The sequence below is a fragment of the Nomascus leucogenys genome, chromosome 8, assembly GCF_006542625.1.
Source record: "Nomascus leucogenys isolate Asia chromosome 8, Asia_NLE_v1, whole genome shotgun sequence".
Taxonomy (NCBI): Eukaryota; Metazoa; Chordata; class Mammalia; order Primates; family Hylobatidae; genus Nomascus; species Nomascus leucogenys.
Genome location: NC_044388.1, coordinates 19,229,842 through 19,255,914, shown reverse-complemented (window position 1 = coordinate 19,255,914; position 26,073 = coordinate 19,229,842). Strand labels below are relative to the sequence as shown.

Genomic DNA, 26,073 nt, shown 5'->3' with positions numbered 1-26,073 from the left:
ACATAGTGCGATCCCATTTTTACAAAAAATACAAATATTAGCCAGGCATGGTGGTGGGCACCTATAGTCCCAGATACTTGGGAGGCTGCAGTGGAAGGATCACTTGAGCTCAGAAGGTCATGGCTACAGTGAGCCAAGATCGCACCCCTGCACTGCACTCCAGCCTGGGCAACACAGCAAAACCTTGCCTAAAACAAAACAAAACAAAACAAAAACAAAACACACTGATCTTATAATTGAGTGATAACACTAAAAAGTAATCACCTCTCCCAACAAAAATGTAAACAGGACCGATAATTTGTGATTTTATTGTCTTTCCTTTGTCCGGCCTTTAACACGTTTCTGTAATTTAAATAAAAATCTATTTACTTTCTCCATTTTAGCAAATGGTTTCTTTACTCAAATAGGTTGCACTATAGTCCCCATATGGTTTTCTACTGTTCCACAACCACTATTTCACAAAGATTGACAAAACTTTAATAAAAGTTAAATTTACAGACATCTTAAGATAACTTGGGAAATATGTAGTAAAAAAGAATCGAGTTCACAAATTAAGAATATTTTGCTAATATGCCAAACACCAATTTCAGCAAATCCAATCTACTTAACTCATATATTTAATGTGGTAATTTTTCTAACAAAATTTAATGGGGATATGAATGATATATTTATGCCCTTGACAAAGATGACATGTGTGATTTTGTTGTGACTAAGAAAGGAGAATATGGTTTCTGGTGGTTATTGTATCACTCTGGCTCATGGAAGCTTACAGAATATGTAAGGTTCTGCCCATCCAAAGATGTTAGGCAAACGTAATAGAAGGCGCACTGGGCTGACACACGTTTTCATCGTACAAATCTTCCGGCAGTTCCTCTTCATCTCCATCAGGAAAATATGTAGGGAATGGTAGATTTTTACCGAGATCCTTATATGCAGGCAGTTTAGAATCTCTGACCTGAGATAAGGCAAAAATCTTAGTAAGTGATACCAATTAAGTTCTCTAAAGGCAGAGTTTTCAGCTATTATTCATAATCAAAGAAATACCCGCTACTACATTTTCTAATGTGAATAACACAACTGTTACATACATAGACTAAAAAGAACTCAGTCAATGCTTTCCTTTAATTCTAAAAAATTTGACTAAGCCAGTAACAGAAACTCAAGAAGCTACATGGATAAAATCACCAATTGTTACTTTGTATCTTAACTTGTAAGAATCTCTAGGATTGCCCCACAGGATAAATCACATTCTAAAATTAGTACTTGAATTTCATTTATACGGATTCATTTTCAAATATAATGACCTGACAAACTAGCATTTTTGTTAGTCTTAACTCTAAGAGCACATAATCAAAAATATCATCTCTTATTAAGGAAATTAGCTTACATTTTTCTTCCTCTACCAAAAGAGTCATTTCTCCAACAAATAAAACAAACAAGATTGTATTTCTATGTCACACGGTCAAAAAAAAAAAAAAAAAGTCCTGTATTGATGGAAGATTTAAAGATAATTCTTCAGCATTTTCAAATTTGGGTAAGGGCCTTTAAGTTGAGACTATTTTATATCATTCTTGATTTAGCACTGAATACTCCCATGGCCTTAGTGCATTTTTCTGCTTATAGGTGTGCGCAACAAGAACCAATCCTACCTTCATATACAATAAATGCAGCACAATGTATGTCAGAGCATACATTCTTATTGATAAGTTAAAGACAGAATAATATTTAGCAAAAAACGGTAACAGACCTATGAGTATAAGAGCTCTGTTAACTCTATATATTCTCAAAAATTCTAATTATATCTGTGAATTCACAGACTGAACAATTTTAATATAGGTACTGATGTGATCTAAAATGTTGAGTTTTATTTTTGGAAAACATTATTGGATTCTTCAGAACTTCTGACTCATTCTATAGCCTTCATTCATAAGTAAAGTTTTAAAAAAAATTACATGTAATTATATACACAGAGTAAAATGAGGCATAATTACTTTAGCAATAAGAAATGAATAATTTGATTGAAATAAAGTACACAGCTGCTAGGAACAGCTTAGTACAGAAAAACAGATCTACTTTAATCCCTCTTATTAAAATTGTTTCAAGAAATTATCAGTAAATTACCCAGAAGAAAGTAAACTTGTTCAGTTTTGTCCCCCCAATCCATTAATCTTAGGTTGAACTTTAAGAAGGGAAAAAGTCATATTCTTAACAATTTAAACTTGCTCAGTATTTAGGATTGAAAATAAAACCCAAGCAAAAAAACCAATAAAACCAATCACAACAAAACTTTCTGTGCTAATTTGAGAAATAAAAATTTAGTCATCAATGACCCAAAGAGATAATTCTCAGTTGCTTTCACACTTTCATAGAACTATTTTACCTGAGAAATATTTTAGACGACAGAAGCACTGTTTATAAAATCTAAGTATTATAATTCATGGATCTGAAATGTAAATGACATCTCAACCATTTTTGTTTTAGTGGTGCAAAAGTTGAGGGCCAAAGGTCTGCAGCCCACATGTATTTTTGTCTATTTAATCTTACCTCAGGTTTATTATTTCCCTGCCTGCACCAAGACTCCCTCAATTATCTACCTCATTCTTTTTATGTCTATCAGCAAACCAGTCTAAATCTTTTAAGAAAATGTGGGGGAAGGACAGACAAAAGCCAGGCAAATCTGAAAATAAATGATATACAGGACATAGGAATGAACACGAATGAATCGTATTTTAGAACATACATTTATACTTATTATGCTGTAAACAATAGTTCTTTAGTCTTCATTAATACATTTAGTGAATCCAAACAGCAAAACAAAAAGCTAATGCCAATTAAATAGGTTGGTCATCTCTAAGACTATCTTTACTAACTTTGGAATCTTAAAAAAAAGTTATTGGTAACCCTGTACTCTGAGGAAACAAAAGCTTCCAAAAAGTGAGTGGATGTTAACAAAGTTGGCTGCCCACTAGGAAGTGGTTGAAAACCCATGGGCAAGGAAGGACTAATTTACCTGCTACGGAGTCATTGGAAGAACGGAAATAATGGAGTGAAAGGACATAGCAAGTTTTACCATTTAAAACACAAACCTACAAAATGTTCCCCAAATTCACACCTTAATTAATGCCTGGGCAGATACTTTAAGGTTACAGAAGAAAGTTATTTAAACACCATGTTTCAAAGATTTTTTTAAAGGATGCATTCTTTTATTACACAAATATACTTGCTGGAAATATATTCACTAGTGTGTTAATAGTTCAAAGGGGACTAGACATTGTTCTGATGCCAGTTTCTCAAAATGTATTTAGACTCCTGTTTCAGAACTCTTTGGTGTATCTTCTGAGTATCTTCAGTGATGGCAAACTATTATCGATTATGAGAGTGAATAGAGTTTTTGGAAGTAACCTTTTATTGAAGTAGACGATAAATCTGAGTAATAAATGTTCCTGGTTATCAACTATTTATACAACTACATCACAATGTCATTGTATGTACTATAGTTTTTCAAGACAATTGACCATTCATCTCTGCTGGTAACAGGGATATTGTAGAAGTACTTGAGAAGATGTTGTAGTAGTACTTGAGAAGTCACAGCAATGGTAAGGTTCAGCTAGAAAACCAGCCTAGAATCATGTATGTAGAAAAATGGGCAGAAAAGGAGGATTTGACATTTAAAAATTGATCTGGTGTCCAGTATACTTTTGTTATAAAAAATAATCCTTCTCCTTTATCAAGTTGTGCTATTTATAACCTGTGATCTGAAATGTGGGGTCAGGGATATGAAGATATGTCTGCATATGAATTATGAAGACGAAATACTATGGGAAGTACAATGACAATCCTCTGGCTTCAACTATCTGTCATTCTAAGTATGACTGCCTTACTTGGGGACTAGAAACCTACTTAAACTTAAAAACCTGCAAACTTAAGGAAAAAACAAAACTTACAAAAATTCATCAAATACGTTTTTCTTTTCTTTTTTTTTTAAGAAGCGAGGTCCCACTCTGTTGCTCAGGCTAGAATGCTGTTGCTCAGGCTAGAATGCAGTAGTGTGATCATAGCCCACTGCAGCCTCCAACTCCTGAGGCCACGTGATCCTATCCTCCCACTTCAGCCTCCTGAGTAGCTGGAATTACAGATGCAACCCACCAGGCCTGGCTTAAATGCATTTTTTTCTTTAAGAAAAATGAGAATAATCCAGTCAGTAAGTGAAGCGTCCCAGAAAGGTAATTTTTAAAAGCAAAACTCTTATTCCTTGCAAGATTTCAAAAAATTATTCCTTATGCTAGTAATGGAACCTAGAAATGAAAAAAATATATAAGGAAACACTGAGTTTAAAAAATCAGAGGATTAAGTTTCACTATTTTTTTGCTGCTATCATTGGAAAATCAATGAAGAATGTACTCTGGAGAACAGCTGACATAACTTCTAATACAAACTTATTTTCAGCATGGAAGATTCAAAACTCAGAGGTAAGAAAATTTGTATTATGTTGGAATAAACCCCAGGCAGAATATTTATTTTCTACTTTATGGAAGTAAGTCTCTGAGAACTTAAAGAGTTTTTATTAAAATGTATCTGAGCTATTGGTACAAATTTTTTACTTTCTTTTTTTTTTTTTTAAGAAAAACACTTAAAAGATATAATCAGGGCATGGTGCTAGTAATAATAAAAAAGCTCCCCCTCAAATGTCTACCTTTAACCACTTCTGATGATTCTAATTTTTACCTCATGTATTTCTGGTTTGTCAAAGTAACTCTTTTAAAAGCCAAAAAAGCATTTTTTGGGGGGTGGGGGCAGGGTTTACTTATAATTGACACATAGTTGTACATATATATGGGGTACAGTGTGATGTCTCAATACATATACATTGTATAATGATAAAATCAGGATAACCAGCATATCCATTACTTTAAACATGTATTATTTCTTTCATGGTGATAACATTCAAAATCCTCTCTTCTACCTATATTGAAATATACATTACTATTAGCTATAGTCAGTCACCCTACTATACAACAGAACACTGGAATGTATTCTTCCTAACTAACTCTGTGCTTGTAGACCATCTCTGCCAGCTCTCCTCCCCACTATCTTCCCCCAGCCTCTGGTAAAACCATTCTGCTCTCTACTTCTATGAAATCAACTTTTTTAGATTCTACATAAAAGTGAGATCATGCAATATTTGTCTTTCTGTGCCTAGCTTATTACACTTAACATAATGTCCTCCAGGTTTATCCACGTCACCACAAACAACAGCAATTCATTCTGTTTATGGCTGAAGATTATTCTAGTGTGTGTGTGCATTCTCTAGAATATCTTCAGCCATACGCGTGCGCGTGCGCACACACACACACACACCCACCCACCCACCCACATCTTCTTTATCCATTCATTTGTAGATGGGGCACTTACATGTTCCTTTTGGAAGGACAGAGATATACTGGTATTTCGGCGATAGTTTTCCAAATATCCTTCTCATATTCCTGAAGATCTTTCTGCTTACTGGCCTGATATGGTTTGGATTTTTGTCCCCACCCAAATCTCATGTCAAATTGTAATCCCCAATGTTGGAAGAGGGGCCTGGAGGGAAGTGATTGGATCATGGGGGCAGACTTCCCCCTTGCTGTTCTCATGATAGTGAGTTCTCACAAGATCTTGTTGTTTAAAAATGTGTAGCACCTCCCCCTTCTCTCTCTTCCTCCTGCTCCAGCCATGTAAGACATGTCCGTCTCTCCTTCCCTTTTTGCCATGATTGTAAGTTTCCTGAGGACTCCCTAGCCATGCTTCCTGAACAGCCTGCAGAACCATGAGCCAATTAAACCTCTTTTATTTATAAATTACCCAATCTTAGGTATTTCTTTATAGGAGTCCATCCATTTTATTAGGATGGACTAATACGCAGCCTTACCCTTTTTACAGGTTCTTGGTTTTAAAGAAACAGAAACATCTTGTGCATTTTTTTCACTCAGGTGCTACTAAAAAGCAGAAAGATTCAGGAGAGAACATGTGGAAAAACAGTCATTTATTTATGAGCCACAGATATGAGCCAAAGGAGACTTTATGGCAAATATCCACATATATAAACAATAGAAAATAAAGATAGTAATTTGTTAGAGCTTGCAAGTAAGAAACAAAAAAAAGAAAAAAAAGAAGACACTTACACTTACCTTTACTAAGCAATTTTTATGTCCAGGTACAGAGCCATTTACATAGATGATGTTGTGCTTTGTGTTTATTCTCCACACCTGAAGCATGAAATAAACCCAAAAATTTTAGGATATACTTGTATTAAAACAATGTTACTAAAAGCTGAGGATGTAAGTTGCTTGTAAAGTAATAATCTTACCAGTACTTCAGAATGTTGAATAAGAACTGAAAAACTTCAAGTCCTATGGATGACTTGTAATAGAAGACCATAGCAGATATATCTTATGGAAGTAGTAGAAAACTCTCATTTTAAATAGAGATGTGACTGAATGATCAAGACTATTTGGATATCTCAAAGGACTCTGTTGGCGCCATTAACAATAACAAGTGGAAATTCAATTTTATTTTTAGTTAATACTAGCTTGCGGTAACTAGAGGCTGGAGAAGCCACAACCTCACTGATTCTAATTTCTAAAGTAAGTGGGCTGAGTAGATGGTCCTCAAAAGATCTCCATGTGGAGAAAAAACGTACATAAATGGGAGAGAATGACTGGTCAAAAAATGGTACTGAGAAAATAAAATATTTGGAGAAGGAATCAAGTTTGACCCATGGCTCCTATCTAATAATGAATAAGTATTAAATATTACAGAAATTAAAATCACACACACGAACAAAATACAACAAATAGATGGTCTCTGATGAGTATAAATGTAATAGAAGGGGTAAAAAAATCTTAGGTTTAATTATATAAAATTTGAAAACTTCTCCTGGTCAAAATTTATATATAAAAGGTATCTAGAATAGAGACTGGGAGGATATGCACCAAAATGTTTCCAGTGATTGTCTTTGGGTATTGTTCTTATGGGGGCTTATTTTCGTCTTTGTACTTCCTACACTTTAAAACATACATGCAAACAAACATAAACATTAGTTGTTTAACAGAGATATAATCATACAGCAACCATTATAGTATAACTCAGTGTTACTTAGATACATTTCTCATTGGTAGAGATTGAATTAAACTTCTTTTAAATATACAGATATTTTTTATAAAAACGGATGTATATCATAATCCTTTTGTAGTGCTATTGTTTCCTCCTATTTTGGTTGTCTCCCACTCTCCTCCTTACCTACATCCACTTACACACACACACACACACACACACACACACATTTGATATATAATCCAAGAACCTGGTATATACCCTTCCACTCATTATATGATGGCACAGCAACATACATATGTAGAGAGCTTCTGTTCAATCTTTTACTCAATAAAGAGTATTATACTGAATGCTCTGAATCTTACTTTTTTCATGCAACAGTATCTTGTAAAAATCTTCCAGGTTCAAGAGTGGACTATTAATTTTGTCTCTTTAATGAGTGCACTTTTCATGGCTTGAAATATACACTATCATTACTACCACCATTACTACAACTAGAGTGTACATACACACACACACAATTCATGTATCCTCTTTTCCTCAATAATTTTAAAGCCTCTTAGAACAATGATACAGACACAGATTAAATACATATTCTGCTGCCTTTGCATTTAGACAATTTAGCTGTTTCTAAAAAGAACCACTTGCAACACTTACTTTCAGTCCGTATGAGGTCCTATATATGTTTCCCATTTTTCCAGGCATTTTAGTTCCAGGCCAGACTCTGCCAATATCCTAAATGAGAAAACTAAAGTTAACACTTTTAAGTACTATCAATTTTAAACAGCACTGATCAAGCCACAATGCAAACTAAAAATATAAATTATTAAAATGTTTTATTTTTCCCCTATTTGGCTAGGTCCCAGTAAGGAACTAAATATGGATTTAGACATATTTACTCCTAGAGGATTTCCTTTCTAATGAGACTAGACTGATAAAATAAATACAGACTAAGAAACAGATTTAGGAGAAAAACTCAGTAACAACTGACCTAATACTGGCTAAGAATTAAAAAAGGACAAGGGCATACAGACACACTGACACCATCATTCAAAGAAAAAAATGGACTGCCAGGCCTGTTTTGAACTCATCTTCCATATTAACTGACTTAATGGACTTCATCCATACCACTGGTGCTGGAATGGTCCTACTCCTCCTTGCTTTAGATGTTACTTTCCCTGACCAAAATTATTCAAGGACAGAGTCAGTTATCAGAATACTAGTTTGGCTAGCCCTGGTTTTCTCTGATTTACACAAATCTAACAGCTTCACACAGTCTCTGATTTTGGCTCTCATAATGGATAATAGTTCTACATCTAAAGAAGCAAATCTGAATTATGACTAAAATGGAACAGCTTCTTACAACACATGAATTCTCACTTTTCCATCAGCTGCTCTCACATTAACAGGTGAAACTCCCAGTGGAAGTACCTCATCATGGCATTAGATACGTTTAAAATGTAACCAACAGGCTTAAAAGACAATTCTGAGTATTACAGACTAAGTATCACTCTTATTCATTCTACAAATATATTCCGTTATACATGACTACAATGTTCCAGTAGACAGAACTAAGACATACACACACACACACCCCTCTATTTCTCTGTGTGCTACATTTTTTCCTTGTGTGCATGCATCCATTTCCCTCCCCCATCAAACAGTATATGCATACTTATAGTTTGAATTCAACACCATAGGGTTCATTTTAATTTTCCCATTTTCATACTTTAATGCCCTTTTCCAATAGTGAGAAACCTAGCTCCATCATCAATACATTTACTTATCTACTCAATCCTACAATTCACAGAAAATTATTTCAGAATTGCTAACTGATACTAATTCAAAAAACAAACTGAATTCAACATTTGCACAAAGTACATTTTAAATTTAGACTCAGGGTATATACAGCCAAACTACAGATGCTCAGCTAACCTTGTGGAATATAACTAATTCTAGTCTGGCTCTGGGAAATGAGTGAGGGGCAAGGATCCATAAAAGGGTGACAAGTACATGGAGCCCCCTGGTGTCAGGCTAAAATTATGTGACTTCATATCAAGGACGGACTGAGGACTACATGTGCAGAAGTTGAATATTTAGCATTAAAAAGAGCTTCACTAGTTATACTCACACCAGTTGCAATAGCTCCAGGTCTCCTGTGGGTTTTCGTTTGACCATGCGTAGCAGGCTGGCCTTTAAATCCCCATCTTTTCATGACACCTTGAAAACCTTTACCAATACTGAACAAAACAAACATTAGAATTTACATAATGAAAAGAGCACAGACCATTCCCAATTGCACACTTTCTAGTACCAACTGTACACATTCTTGTTAGAGTTTTAACAATGCTTCTTATCTAAATAACTAGAAAAGGCTATACAAGTAAAACCGCAAATAAACATTCCTTTATCTCTGTCTTGGTCTGCACCCCTTCCTGGAGTCTAATTCTATATAAAATGATTAATTCAAGATTGTGAGACGCCAGCAAGCTAAGCACAGGGAATTTTATCTGAACAGGAGTTTTATTATCCTAATTCTGTGAAGATGACACAGCAAAAATGGAAAAGCTCTAGAAGTTTCAAAGTACTTATAACAGATATGGCAAGCAGCCATTAAGATGGAACCCAAAGATCACCACCTCCTGGTACTCATGCTCTTGCTTAATTCCCTCCCCTTGAGTCTGGGTGAACCTAGTCCCTTGCTTCTAATAAAATATGGCAAGAGTGATGAGATGTCACTTCTGAGATTTGGTTACAAAGAGACTGTAGCTTCCATCTTGGTACTCTCTTGCTTGCCAGGCTCTGAAGGAAGCCAACTTCCACAGCTAGTGTAAACTGTCCTATGGAGAGACATGCCGCAAGGATGTCTCCAGCTATTAACGAAGGACCTGAGGTCTGCCAATGGACTATTAGTGGGTACGGAGGCAGATTCTCCCCAGTTAGAACCTTGACATGACTACAGCCCTGGCTGATGCTTGACTGCAGCTTTGGGAGAGACCCCAACTCAGAGGCATCCAGGTGAGTTATAATGGGATTTCTGAGCACAGAAACTGAGGTAATAAATGTTTGTTATTTTAAGCTATTAAGTTTTAAGATAACGTGTTAGGCAGCAATAGATACTAGTACAATAGAGGACTAAGTAGAAAAAAATAATGCTCTAAATGCTGAACAAATTTTATCTTAGAAGATATCAGAAGGATCTTCATCTCAGGGTTGAGAACAAATGGAGAAATAAAATCAGAGAGTAACAATTTCTTACTAATCTAAAATCTCCTTTTAAAATGAAACCACTCTATTTTCAAATTCTGTTAACCTAGAAGAACACCCCATGATCCAGGTAGAAAGCAAACAACACTAAAGCTAAAGCATTATTAAAGTTTGTTTCTGAAATGCTCACTATATTAGGTATAGAAGGTATGCAGCTTGAAACAACAAAGGCCATATATGACAAACATACTGATGTTATGCTTTCAGCTACTCCCCTAAGATCAGGAACAAGACAAGTATGCCCACTTTCACCACTTCCATTCAACACAGTGCTAGAAGTCTTAGAGCAATTAGGCAAGAGAAAGAAATAAAAGGTATCCAAATTGTAAAGGAAGAAGTAAAGTTGTCCCATTTGCAGATGATACATCATATATAGGAAATCCTAGACTGCACCAAAAAAGTGTTAGAATAAATTCAGTAAAGTTGCAGGATATAAAATTAACATATAAAAATTGGTAGTATTTCTATATACTAATAGTGAACTATCTGAAAAAAAAAAATCAAGAAAACAATTCCATTTCCAATAGCTACGAAAAAATAAATACCCAGGAATAAACTTAATAATGGAAGTGAAAGATTTCTACACTGAAAATGATAAAACATTAATGAAAGAAACTGCAGAGGATGTGGGTAAATGGAAAGCTATCCCCTGTTCATGAACTGGAAGAATTGCTAAAATGGCCATACTATACAAAGTGGTCTACAGATTTAATGCAATCTCTATCAAAATACAAATGACACACTTCACAGAAATAGAAAAAATAATCCTAGAATTCATACGGAACCACAAAAGACACTGAATAGCCAAAGCAATCCTGAGTAAGAATAAAAAAGCTGGAGACATCATACTACTTGACTTCAAAACATACTACACAAAGCTATAGGAGCCAAAACAGCATGCTACTGGCATAAAAACAGACACACAGAACAATGGAACAGAACAGAGAGCCCAGAAATAAACTCACACATCATGGTCAATTGATTTTTGACAAAGGTGGCAATACCACACACTGGGGAAAGACAGTTTCTTCTATAAATGGTACTGGAAAACTTGAATATCCACATGTAATGAGGTTAGACCCCTCTCTCTCACCATATGCAAAAATCAATTCAAAATGGATTAAAGACTTAATGAAAAAAAAAGTATGAAACTACTAGAAGAAAATATAGGGGAAATGCTTCATAATACTGGGCTGGGCAAGTATTTTTAAATATGACCTCAAAAGCACAGGCAACAAAAGAAAAGACACAGTACATCAAACTCAAAAGCTTTTGGCACAGCAAAAGAAACAAAGCAAAGAGACAACCTACAGAATGGGAGAAAACATCTGCAAACTACATCTGACAAGAGATATCTAAAACATATACTAAAAGAACTGCAAAAAAAACTAAAATAGTTTGCAAAGGAACTCAAACAACTAAAAAAACCCCAAGTAACCCAATTAAAAAATGAGCAAAATATCTTAACACATTTCTCAAAAAGAGACAAAGAAATGGCCAACAAGTATATGAAAAATGTTCAAAACCACTAATTATCAGGGAAATGCAAATCAAAACCACAAGGAGATACCATCTCATTCCAGTTAGAATGGTTACTGTCAAAAAGACAAAAGAAAACAAGCGTTGGTGAGAATGTGGACAAGAGAACACATACACTGTTAGTGGGGATATAAATTAGTATAGCCACTATGGAAAACAGTACGGAAGCATCCCTCAAAACATTAAAAATATGATGACCATATGATCCAGCAATCCCACTATGGAGTAGATATCCAAAGGACATGAAATCAACATGTTGAAGAGATATCTTACATTTATTGAGCACCATTCACAATAGCCAAGATACAGAATCAACCTAAGTGTCCAACAACAGACAAACGGATAAAGGAAATGTGGCACATATACACATGGAATATGATTGTCATAAAAAATAAAATCCTGCCATTTGCAACATTAATGAAATTGGAGGACATTATGTTAAGTGAAATATACCACACACAGAAAGACAAATAATGTATGATCTCACTCACATGTGGAATCTAAAAAATGTTGCTATCATAGAAGTAGAGAGTGCAACAGTGATTACCCAGAGACTGGGGAGAGGATGGGGATGGGAATGAGGAAGTTGGGGAGAGGTTGGTTAATAGGTTGATAGAAGGAATAAGTTCTGGTGTTCTATGGTACACTAGGGTATCTATGGTTAACAGTAAATTATTATATATTACAAAATAGCTAGGAATGTTTTTGAATGTTCTCACCACAAAAAAATGATACATGCATGAAGTAACAGGTACCGTAACTATCCTAATTTGATCATTATACAATATACACACATATTAAAACATCAACTTGGACCCCATAAATACAACTGCAATGTGTCAATTAGAAATAAAATTTGTCTTTGACTATATCAGTATAAATGACACAATAAAAAGACTGGAAAAAATTGTAAGACTGTACTAGACTTTTTAAATTTTTTTTTTTTTTTTTTTTTTTTTAAAGAGACAGGGTCTTACTCTGCCAACCATGCTGGAGTGCAGTGGTACAGTGATAACTCACTGTAGTCTTAAACTCCTGGTCTCAAGCAATCCTCCTGTCTCAACCTCATGAGTAGCTAGGACTACAGACTACAGGTGCATGCCACCACACTCAGCTAATTTTTAATTTTTTTGGTGGATAGAAGGATCTTGCTTTGTTGCTTAGGCTTTCTTGAACTTCTAGCCTTGAGTGATCCTCCCACCTGGGCCTCCCAAAGTGTTGGGATTACAGGTGTGAGCCACCATGCCAGGCATGTGACATATTTTTACTCTTAAAACGAAGATTTTTCTCACCTTTTACTAGATAAAACATCAACATATTTTTAAGAGTGTTCCCTAACTCCACCAATGTTAGCTATTATTATATAGTATACTGTTCAGGCCATTTACAAAGAGGACAAAAAGAAAAAGATTATAAAAACAAACTTATTTCCACAAGGACTTTGCTATGCATTCAGCAAACAATTATCAGACAGCAATGGATTGAAGAAAGCCTATGTGAATAATACAGTTTATTTTCAATACATCAAAAATCCACTCTAAAAATAAGGATAAGGCTGGGTGTGGTGGCACATGCCTGTAATCCCAGCACGTTGGGAAGTTGAGGTAGGAGGGCTGCTTGAGGTCAGGCGAGGCCAGCCTGGCCAACATAGTGAGACCTCAAACTTAAAAACAAAAATGATACATTACATCTACAACTTAACAGCTGAATACTATCAAATCATAGGTCAAAAGTTACTTTTATAAGAATAATTTAAACGTAACTTACACCACATTCTTCACATTAAGCCCGTGAACAGTGTGTATATAATTTTTTGGATGTGAAAACTCAAAATAATCTGTATACCTGATCAAAGAGCTAAAACATAACACATATTAAATAAAAACCCACTATTTAGTTATGTAAACTAACATCTAAGAGGATAATCAAATATTTTATGCTTTAGAAATTTAACAAATGTTTCCATTTAACATTGAATTTTAGAACCTAATTGGAAAGTACAGTGCTTAGCAATTTAAAAACAAAAAGGAAATACCTAAAGAGTAATTTGAACTTACCATATCATTTGGCAAACAACACTTCAAAGAGAAAAGGAGAGAGACTGGCAACACTAATCTAAGTAAACAACATTGGCCATTCCTGGTAGAAAGTTTACTGGTACTTCTGTGTTCTTAAAACTGATGATCTCTAACTTAAAAAGACAGCATGAGTGCATGCACCAATAGAACACATGCCAGGTGAACTACAGAAGATAATTTAGCTCATTTTAAGAGTAAATAATTATAAGATAAAAGTGGTATCCTGAAAGTGCTAATTATCTGTTGGCTAATTACAGATTGCTTTTCAATCTAGCTCTAGAATACATCATGTAGTTATACTCTGTACAATGAGAACCTCTTCAGTAACCTTTAAACAAAAGAACAAAACACAAATAACACGACAAATTATTGGCTGAATTCAGATTAGGGAGAACAGAGTGTACCTGTTGATCCATGGGAGGTTCAAGTATTTATACTACTCTCAGTTGTCACTCAACTTGAGAACAAAAATAAAACAAAAGCAAGAAATGAACTAATCTATACTTAGCATAGCCAGACACATTTCAAGTAAAAGGTTTTCACAGGTCATATAAAATAAAATTTTCATTTTACTAAAAATAATATACAACATACTTTATATTTTATCTCTTACCCATTTTCTGCTGTAGTTTTTAATGAATGATAGCAGAAAAAATCAAATAAAGGAAAGCTTAAAGTGGAAAGAACACAGAGATCCCAATTTTAGTGAGATATATTTGAAAATTAAGAAGACATAAAAGATTTATTTTGAGTATCTATACTAAAATATAGAAATTCAGATGTATCATTTAATCCAGGAAACATTATTGTCCTTGCTTCTCAGTCCATTTCCCCTTAGTACACTTTCAGTGCACGAAGGGTAGAAACTGTGTATTATTTAGCCGTAGTGCCCAGTCTAGAGAGGTAGAGTAAAATTTGTTACTGGCTATAGCTGTGTCCTGGGAAGACAGGGGATTAAATCTCCTTTCTTCTGTCCTACAGTTTCCAATTATTGTATAATGGGCATGCCTTTTAGTTTGAAAAGATGGTTTGAAGAAAAGGGAAGAAGCTTAAAGGTATGGCTAATAATCCTGCAGAAGGGAATGCACAATTTAATGTTTCCCGCTGAATTCTATAAATCTCTAGAGATTCTTACTATGAGAATTGCATTCCCTTGCTATACTGTGACAAATGCCCAAACGCCTACCAGCAGACACACAGGTTTTAATATAAATCCATCATGTATTTCTTTGTGAGAAACTGCCTTTCATTGCATGATTCTGGATATACTTGTCTATGGGGATAAAATGAAATGTCCATAAGGTGAAGAGTGACCATATACCTGCTTTTAAACCCATCCATTCTGTGTCCTCTGAGAACTTCCTCTAAAATTCCCATCCCCTGAGTCTCTCCCTTGAGAAGCCACTGGATTCTCCTACCTTCTTTTCCCTTCATATCCCTCCTCCTCTTTCACTGGAACACAAACTGCTTCTCCTTCTCCCATCTACCATCCACTCTCTGCAATCCATCTTCCTCTCCAATTACTCTTTGGAATTCACTCTGAGATTAATCCCCAAATCCCAAATCCAAGTCTTTTACTAAAACAGCTTTTTATTATGGAAGTTTTAAGGAATATTCAGGAGCAGAGAGATTAACTCAATAAATCCCCATGTATCCATCATCCAGTGTCGAACAATAATCGACTCAAGACCTATTTTTTTCATCTGCTCCTCTCCTCTGACAACTCCAATAGATTATTGTGAGGTAAACTCCAGATACCCTATCATTTCATTCACAAATATTTCAGTAGAGATCTCTAAAAGAATACTTTCGAAGAACAAAACCACAATACCATTATCACAACCTAAAAAATTTAGTAATTTCTTTACATCGGTGTTTAGATTTCTATAGGATCTTTTAAAATAGAATCTCTCCACAGGGCTTTCCTCTACCCCTTAACGTCCCGCTCCTTTCCATTGTCATCATTTCCTCCCTATTTTCCTGCTTCCCTAATATTCTTTGAGAAATCTCTTTCCTCTTGCTGCCTCTGATTCTCTTCTCACTAAGGTTTAAAAGAGGGGTTGGCAAACTGGCCTGTGCTGGCCGTATGTTTTCATAAATAAAATTTTATTGGGATAGAGTCATGCACACTAATTTACATATTGCCTATCTCCAATTTAGAGCTGCAATGGCAGAATGAGTTAGTTCTCTCATGGGCAAGAGAGAACATAATAATGTCTGCAAACCTAAAATATTTACTTCCCATTCTTTGAGAAAAAGTTTTTAGACCCCTGAAGTTATTAGTAATAAGCTGGAGTTCCACAATCTTGCACTCTGGCAAGAATTTTGCTATGATCCCATTCTACAGATGTACCAACCATAGCCAATTGGAAGTACCTCAGCCATTCACTTGCAGTGTTTCAGAAACAAACCAAACATCTCTCTTCCTTCAAGTGATCCTTCAACAGCCACTAGAGCAAAATTCCCAAGGTGGTAATCTAATCACATAAATTTGTACTCTGCTTTAAAAAAAACAAGCAAACAAACTTAGATGGTTCCCCAGTAATATTTTTAGCTTAGAATATATAAGGTTTTTTATAACTGGATCCAACCTGATTTCCAAACACTGAAAAATCTTAGTCATAGCAGATTACTCCATGAGTCCCTAAACAAGCCACTCTTCCATGCCTTTGTTCATTTTGTTCCTTCTGCCTCAAACACCCTTCATACTACATTGTCTGTCTTCCCACTATTGTCATGAAAGAACAACCAAGTATTTAATATCAAGTTGCATCACCTGTGAAATATTCGATTTTTTTTTTTTTTTTTTTTTTTTTTTTTTTGAGACAGACTCTCGCTCTGTTTACCAGGCTGCAGTATAGTGGTGGGATCTCGGCTTACTGCAAGCCCCACCTCCCAGGTTCAAGCAATTCTCATGCCTCAGCCTCCCAAGTAGCACTTGCTACCACGGCTAATTTTTTGTCTTTTTAGTAGAGACGAAGTTTCGCTATGTTGGTCAGGCTGGTCTCAAACTCCTGGCCTCAAGTGATCTGTCCACTCTGGCCTCCCAAAGTGCTGGGATTACAGGTGTGAGCCACTATGCCCAGCCCAAAATATTTGATTTTTAATTTTTAAAAATCAAAATCCATACTCTAAGTAGAGGTTTTTCAATTAGAACTATTTCCAAATTAAGTTTTCTTTTTTTCTTCAGGGAAATGTTTAGAGTCCTGCAATTTATCCAGCCACTGATGAAGCTGGTTAGAGCTGGCAGGAACTCCAAATTATTCTTGCATACACTGTCCCCCCTGCCTGGCCATGAGCACAGTCAGGCAAGGTCTACAAGTATGCCCTCCAAATTAAGTTTTCACTTTCTCTCTTTATGCTGTAAGAAGTTTAAGTGACTTGTACATATATCACTCAAAAAACCAGTAACTGTGTACCAAATGGAGAAAGGACACTTGATTTCTTTAAGAATACACCCAAATCAGGCTACATTTTTAAAATTTAATAAATAGAAGTGGGGGTGGGAAGGTGAAGAAATTACTGGTTTAAAAATCAGCTTCTCTGTTATGGTAAAATGGAGATTCACAGGAAAATGGAGATTCACCTGGGTTTCTAGCTAAAATCAACACCGAGCTGAAATGAACCTATAAAACAGATTAGAATTAAGATGAAATCTGGCTGGGCATGGTGGCTCACGCCTGTAATCCCAGTACTTTGGGAGGCCGAGGCGGGTGGATCATGAGGTCAGGAGATCGAGACCATCCTGGATAACACAGTGAAACCCCATCTCTACTAAAAATGCAAAAAAATAGCCGGGCGTGGTGGCAGGCACCTGTAGTCCCAGCTACTCGGGAGGCTGAGGCAGGAAAATGGCATGAACCCGGGAGGCAGAGTTTGCAGTGAGCCGAGATCGCGCCACTGCACTCCAGCCTGGGTGACAGAGCAAGACTCCATCTCAAAAAAAAAAAAAAAAAAAAAAAAGATTTAAGATAAAATTTTTTAACTGTGATAAAGTATTACTGAATATGAAAGCAAAATGTCTAAATCAACATCAAAAGAAATTCTGGTAGGATATGATAATCACTTTACTATGCTTTAGATTCAAACTATCCAAATGTTCTTAGTTTTAAAACAAAACATTCTAATAAACAAAAAAGAATAATTTTTGCCAAAACATATTATATGTATATAAAAGGCTTATCAGCTAGTTGACAATCTCCCTCAAGATTAGCTTTTAACTCATGATGAACTAATATGGCACAAACATTTTAATCTTTTATCACAGCTTCTCCTTATTTCAGCAAACTCACCCAGATGTTTCCTACTTACTTGCATTTCCACATAGCATCTCTACTGAAGATCCCTGTAAAGTGTGGCAGTCAATTTCTACCCAATTCAGTGTTGCTGTCTAAACCTACTTGATCAGTGATGAACAGCTGCTGAGCCCACAAGTCAGTCATGTTGGAATTTTCCAGTTGCTTTATGTTCCATTCACATAGAGTTAGAAGGTGGCATGGAATATCAGTATAGCTGTAACTCTCTAAGATGAATTTGTGACAGCATGACCTGAAATGCAGGTATATGATTTCTGTCTAAAAAGCATAAACCTCCCATCAATATCTGGGAACATTTTTATCAACAAGAGTGCGAGGAGTGCACTGCTTACGGCTTTTCTGACATCAAATCTAGCTCATTTAATAGTACAAACAGTCAAATGTGCAGTGATTCCTTCAATTTCCCAACTGCACTAAATAAACCCAGAACACCACATTTGCTGTCCTGGGCACACTCTGTTCTTCTCAAAGAAGAAAACACAAACAATTCTACAATATCATGAAAGGACACAAATTTTCTGAAGGTCTTCAGCCATATAATGTTCTTCAATAGATTAGAAAGCCATATTGCCATGAGCTATGAATATACTGTCATGTATTATTTCTTCATTAGTATAGATAAGGGTGAGTTATGACACTTGGAAAACTGAGGAATTATTTTTTGGAAACAGATTGTTAGAATTGAAAGAAACGTTAGAAACCATTTAGCCTCAGACCCTCAGGTTAAAGATAACGAAATCGAAATCCCCACAAGTTAACCCATTTGCCCAAGATCAAATCGCTGGAAATGGAAGCATCCGGCCACACTTTCAATCCAGGTCATAGTGCCTCTCAAGAAACAGATTAGAAGAAAAATATTAAAATATTCCAGCAAATCAGAGAGGCATGAAGCCATTTCAAGGGCATCCTCATTATTCTGTAAATTCCAGATACAATAGATAGTATGTGATCTTAAAATCACCTGGAGTGTTTTGTAAAGCTACTACTTTGTTACATAAAATATAAAGGCAAAACTTAATGTATTAGAAAACACCAGAATTGAATTCCTAATAACGTCATGTTTTCTATTCATTTCGAAAGATATTTTCTATTCAGGAAAACATGGATCTTTCTTTTTAAAATTGAAACTAATTACAAAGCAGCAACATCAGTAATAGTGATAGTAGCTAATACTCCTGAGCATATGTGCCAGGCCGTGAGCTAAGAGCTTTCTATGCACTGTCATTCAATCTTTGTAATATGGCTGTGAAGTACATTTACAATTATTCTTATGTTAAAAATGAAGCAGCAAAGAGATTAAGAAAGTTATCTAGGTCACAGAGCTACTGAAAGGCCCGTGCTTTTAGCCACCACCTTACATTGCCTCTTATTAGGCCTTAATTTTGCTGAGCTTGAGTAAAAACATGCTGCTTTGTAAATAGGGAGGCAATTATAGATGACCACTAATAAAATTTTTAACCCAACAAAACAACTAAATATAACCCCAACACACCACTCTCCAATCATTCATTTTGACTGATTTAAGAGGGATTAATTTTTACAAAGATTATTTCTCTCTATAGTTTAATCACTCATCTTGAAAATTGTTTCACTAATACATTAAAAACATACTGCTTTGAATAACTAGTACATAAAGTTACTTGTTAAAAATGAAATAAAATTGAAAATGTACAGGACAGCACAGCAACTGTATCCTGAAGGCAGCACATACCTTGCTTTCTCCTTCCAGAGTTTACAACAAACATCTACCAGTTAGAACAATGAGCTTGTGGGCAGAGTTTCTGACAGTACGCAGACACTCTTCACTCAACAGTGTACTGGGCTAGGTATACAGCCCACAAAGTCTTTACTCTTTTAAGAACCCACGTTGACAGTTTAAACGCCTTTAAGACTTTGGTAGGCAACAATACTTCTTTACACATTTTGGTATTTGAATGAAAGAATCCAAACTAACTGAATCTCAGTAAATGTGCCAAGGTGCTCCAATACCTAATCTTCTCCACCGCACTCCCCTTAATTTTTATTACTGGCCAGGCATGGTGGCTCACGCCTGTAATCCCAGCACTTTGGGAGGCTGAGGCAGGCGGATCATGAGGTCAGGAGATCGAGACCATTCTGGCTAAAACTGTGAAACTCCATCTCTACTAAAAATACAAAAAATTAGCTGGGCGTGGTGGCAGTTGCCTGTAGTCCAGCTACTCGGGAGGCTGAGGCAGGAGAATGGCGTGAACCTGGGAGGCAGAGCTTGCAGTGAGCCGAGATCATGCCACTGCACTCCAGCCTGGTCAACAGGGCAAGACTCCATCTTAAAAAAAAAAAAAAAAAAAAAAAAAATTTATTACTAATGATAACATTGTCAAGTAGTTATTTTTCTGTTTTGAGACCAAAGGGTAATGAGAATTTAAAGGGCACCGACAACTGTAAAGTAGTAAGATTATTCTTGAAAATATGAGTTGTTTTAATCAGCCCAGACTTGTAGACAAGATTTTTAAATTGTCCTTCTTTCAGAAAGAAAAAATATTTTAAGTACCTGAAGTCTTCTGACTTCAAATTTTAAGTAAATAAATAAATTACAGATAACCAGGAGAAAAATTACTTCAGGTATGCACTGTCATGAATTCAAAGTTCAACAAGACACCTAGCAGGAAGTGTCTCTCCATGCTATTATGAATGCATCACTACCATCTCTGTCCTTCAAGTCCTTTCAGGCAGATACCTAACACTGCTCCCTAAACACAGCAGAAAGCATCTTTAGTTTTCTTTTTATTTGTTCTTTGTTTCATTCTTCTCTCATTTCTTCCTTTTTTTTTTTTTTTACAAGTTATAATAAGCACCACTAGAATTCAACAGAAAAAAAATGGGCTAAACATCCTATGCTGGGGATAGAATTAACAGTCATACCTCAGCTTACTCACTATTTATATATTATCTATAGTTGTTCCCTCTTCAAAATCTAGACTGAAAGAATGGGAAAATGTTAGACTCTAAACCATCATCTATTAAAAGTTACAATGGAATATAATTGCTACTATAGAACAAGAACATAAACCTTAAAAATGTACCCAGGGTAGGGGCAGGGAGAAAAGACATCATGATACATGCTAGTTTAAAGATTTTATTTGGAATGAATTACATAAACTGCCATATTTCAAAGACTGGGCTTCATTATCTATTGATAGTATAATAAAACTAAGTAAAAATGTTCTGCTAGGCAGTTTTATTTATTAGATGTAAAAATCTTCCCCATACAATCTAAATAAAATTTGTCTTCTACCATCCTTTTGATGAAAAACTACTGCTGATATTACAAGTAAAAATTAAAATGAATTCTGGTAAATTATATATTCACCTCACACCCTAACGTGACACTGGTAAATTTACCTATTTATCTAGAGAATTATAACCAACATCAGTATAGGTAAACACAATGTATCTTTCATGTAAGCAAGTTTCCTAACAAAATTGTCTTTTAAAAGGAACACTTAAAAATTGTAAGTATATCTTCAAGAAGCTGTTACTGTTGGTTACTGGCCACTTTTTAAAAAACTGTCTGCAGACAATTCCATTCCTGAGGTAGACAGATTCTTCTAAAACTATTTTCTTGAAATGCAGACAGTGTTTGTTCCTACAAAAAATTTTCTTAGTTATTTCTAAAGTACATTTAACTCAGCAATTAAAGTTGAAGGTATAAGGTAAAAACCATTGAAATCTAGTACTAAAAATATAAGTGAAGATTGATAATTAAAATACATTACAGCATGAGAAAAATTAAGAAATTAGGGATTGAGATTTTTCTCTTTTCTAATGAAAAGATAATGAAGCCAATTACTAAACAGACTAGTTTTCAGTTTTATGCTAACTAAAATGTAACAAATACCCACTTTTATTGGTAATGTTATTTTAATTACATTAAACTTGCCTGCTTTTAAACAGATGTTTATATGTTATAATTCAAGCAGAGTTAAGGAAAGAAAGGCATTCTGAATTCTGTGCTAGGTAGAGGAGTGAGGAGGAAAAGTGGTTTAACTGATAAGCTTCTATTTTCCAGTCCAGTGGTTCTCAATGTGTGTTTCTGGACCAGCAGCATCTATATCACCTGGAAACTTGGTAGAAATGCAAATTCTCAGCTGTTAACCCCAGACCTACAGAATCAGAAGCTCCGTGGGTGGGGTCCATCAATTTGTGCTCAACTGAACCTCCGGGAAATTACAAAGCACACTCAAGCATGAGAACCACTGCTCCAACCTATAAATCCATGTCCTTTCATCACTCCCTTAACCATGGCACTGCACATATCGTTCCCCTAGTGTTCACCCTTCTAACAGGATTAATATCCAGAAGATAGAGCCCAAAAGTTCCAAAATGCATTAAGGAAATAAGAGAGAGGAGTTTAAAAAAGAAAAAAAAAGTTAAGTAAATGTATGCACATGTATGTGTACATGTACACACGTGGGAAGTCAGTGGCAGAGAGAAGAGGCAGCGGCAACTACAGGTGTATGCAGCTGGGAATACAACGCCGCACTCAGAGGAAATTAAAAACAGTTCCAGATGAGAAGGACAATGAATCCTATAAATTTGCAAGCATTTAAAATTAAAAGCACCTTAAGGCAATAACAACATGTCAGCTACAAGAGCTATAGTTATTGGTAACATTTAGCAAAAGGTCAAATAAAGTCCAATTCATTCTCACATAAGTAATAAATACCTCATGAAGATATGCACATACACGGGAGGAAAACCCTGCCCCACTGTTAACACAGTAAAAGTTAAACAGAATATTGTATTGTAGCCCATATAATAGTGGTGATCTTCTCAAATGGAGGTCCTCACTTCTCTAGAGTTGACTGTCACCACTTTAAATTCCAGGGCTGGTTGTCCCCCAATTCTTATCAGCTATTTAATCCTGAAGCTGGTGCATGGCTTTACACAATCTTGTTTTCTATGAAAATGATCTTACGAAAAAACAAGTTTTCTTCTTTTACTTTATGCTTACAAGAAGGCAGCTGAAGTTTTAAAAATCACTTTAAAGAAGGCAAGGAAACCAAACAGAAGCATATGAGATGAAAGCATTCACTGAAGATAGGCATTTGAAAAGCTAAGCTCTAATCCAAGTTAGTCACAAGTCCAGCCACAAGGCAAATGTTAACAAAGGCCTCTGACTTTGCATGGTTTCTTCGAATATCTCATATTGTATAAAACACATAATGGAATTCACACAACATTAACTGTGTATAAATTAACAAAATTACTATGTGGCACTTTATATGCATTAATTCAAAAATTAACAAGTAAAATAATCTGATTTACAACACACGTATTTCCCCAACTAACCAAATCAAAGCTTTTAAGCTCCAATATTTTGAGTTCTTGCCAAAGGAAAGCAAAACAGAGTTATCAAGGAACCAGTGATTTCAGGGGTTCTTGTAACTAGGAACAAGTTCACGATAATCAGGAAGCAGGAAAAAAAAAAGGGTACAGGTTTACAATCTCTTTAAAAAGAAGACTCATCTTACTACCAATCTATCCCACATTTCATTTCTAAACAGCGAAATGAAGGTTATTAAAGCAGCCAGCAGCTTTTGCAATGACCTATATTTGAAACTAGGAAGAATGCATCTTAACCGTGTGAAGGAAAGTGATACTAGCACTCGCCCAGTTTCTTTTGATAAAAGGTGCTCTGGCTCAATCTCTGTGATTACAAACCTATCCCAGAGCATCTGTAAACAATGGCATATTTTTCAGAGGGTTCCTAGTCAGAATAATCTCTGCAGAATTATCATGCAACAAAAAGGAGAAAACTGAGGCATCAAAAGAAATGAAATTATCATTTATGTTGAAGAAACAAACATCTGATCTTTGACAAACCTGACAAAAACAACAAATGGGGAAAGGATTCCCTATTTAATAAATGGTGCTGGGAAAACTGGCTAGCCATATGTAGAAAGTTGAAAATGGATGCCTTCCTTACACCTTATACAAAAATTAATTCAAGATGGATTAAAGATGTTAGACCTGAAACCATAAAAACCCTAGAAGAAATCCTAGGCAATAGCATTCAGGACATAGGCAGGGGCAAGGACTTCATGTCTAAAACACCAAAAGGAATGGCAACAAAAGCCAAAATTGACAAATGGGATCTAATTAAACTAAAGAGCTTCTGAATGGCAAAAACAAACAAACGAACAAACAAAAAAAAACTACCATCAGAGTGAACAGGCAACCTACAGAATGGGAGAAGATTTTTGTAATCTACCCATCCGACAAAGGGCTAATATCCAGAACCTACAATGAACTCAAACAAATTTACAAGAAAAAATCAAATAACCGCATCAAAAAGTGGGCAAAGGATATGAACAGATACTTCTCAAAAGAAGACATCTGTGCAGCCAACAGACACATGAAAAAATGCTCACCATCACTGGCCATCAGAGAAATGCAAATCAAAACCACAATGAGATACCATCTCATGCCAGTTAGAATGGCCATCATTAAAAAGGAAACAACAGATGCTGGAGAGGATGTGGAGAAATAGGAACGCTTTTACACTGTTGGTGGGAGTGTAAATTAGTTCAACCATTATGGAAGACAGTGTGGCAATTCCTCAGGGATCTAGAACTAGACATACCATTTGACTCAGCAATCCCATTACTGGGTATATACCCAAAGGATTATAAATCATGCTACTATAAAGACACATGCACACATACGTTTATTGTGGCACTATTCACAATAGCAAAGACTTGGAACCAACCCAAATGTCCATCAATGATAGACTGGATTAAGAAAATGTGGCACATATACACTATGGAATACTATGCAGCCATAAAAAATGATGAGTTCATGTCCTTTGCAGGGACATGGAAGCTGGAAACCATCATTCTGAGCAAACTATCGCAAGGACAGAAAACCAAACACCACATGTTCTCACTCATAGGTGGGAACTGAACAATGGGAACACTTGGACACAGGGCGGGGAACATCACACACCAGGTCCTGTCAGGGGTGAGGGGCTAAGGGAGGGATAGCATTAGGAGAAATATCGACTATAAATGACGAGTTGATGGGTGCAGCAAACCAACATGGCACACATATACCTATGTATCAAACCTGCACGTTGTGCACATGTACCCTAGAACTTAAAGTATAATTAAAAAATAAACAAATAAAAATAAAAGCTATAACCTGATGTGAACTCTTTACATACAATTAATTTGGCACAATTTAAAAACCAGTATAATAGGCAACATGAAAGATTTGAATTCAGAATGAGAAATATATTTATCCTTTATTCACTGACTTGAAAGACTGTACTTCTTTCACTTACTCTGTTCTCTTTTAATAGATGAAAACAAAAGGAAAAGAGAACTCGCTATGAGGACCTACGTTTTGGCTGTAACATCCACATACTGTCCTGGACGAAAGTGAGCAGCATAAAGAGGAGTGCCTTTATGAAAAGAAAATGAAAAATCAATATGAAATTTGACAGCACAGAAACAACTTTATTCAACATAAACAACTTTATTCAACATATATCCAGGAAGGCTTCTAGCTATCTGATTTCAAAAACGGTAAGAGATTCTCTTCTGCAATTAGAAATATCCAAACAATGAAATTATTCAACAAATAGGTCTTTTGACTGACTTCACAGAGACCAAAAGTGGTGCTGTTTGAAATGAGTGATTCCCATGACAACACAGTGTTCTTGCTGTCAAACACATAAATTTGATGATTCTTGGTTGTTTTAGTGAATAACAGTATACTAAATTAAGATATGTTTCTTG

At 35.5% G+C, this 26,073-nt stretch overlaps 1 protein-coding gene and 1 non-coding gene across 7 annotated transcripts in view; both read right to left on the bottom strand.

Moving 5' to 3' along the window:
* The window catches only part of MRPL3 (mitochondrial ribosomal protein L3), a 91,840-nt gene that overhangs the window by 50,515 nt on the left and 15,252 nt on the right, over positions 1-26,073 (bottom strand). For 5 of the 6 annotated variants that reach the window (XR_004031283.1, XR_004031284.1, XR_004031285.1 and 2 more), the window contains exons 6-10: positions 25,676-25,736; positions 9,224-9,332; positions 7,750-7,827; positions 6,168-6,245; positions 771-955 (exon numbers count right to left, since the gene is read on the bottom strand). Coding sequence is in view for 3 of the 6 variants with exons in the window: in XM_030816830.1 (XP_030672690.1) it covers positions 803-955; positions 6,168-6,245; positions 7,750-7,827; positions 9,224-9,332; positions 25,676-25,736 (479 nt within the window). In the remaining 3 variants the exon portion in view is untranslated. Of the gene's footprint in view, positions 1-281; positions 956-6,167; positions 6,246-7,749; positions 7,828-9,223; positions 9,333-25,675; positions 25,737-26,073 lie in introns of those variants that run through there. The other variant, XM_003265419.3, reaches the window with a different exon arrangement.
* LOC115836509 lies at positions 17,169-17,305 on the bottom strand. The gene has a single exon (XR_004031582.1). It is a non-coding gene; the product is annotated as a small nucleolar RNA SNORA58 (small nucleolar RNA).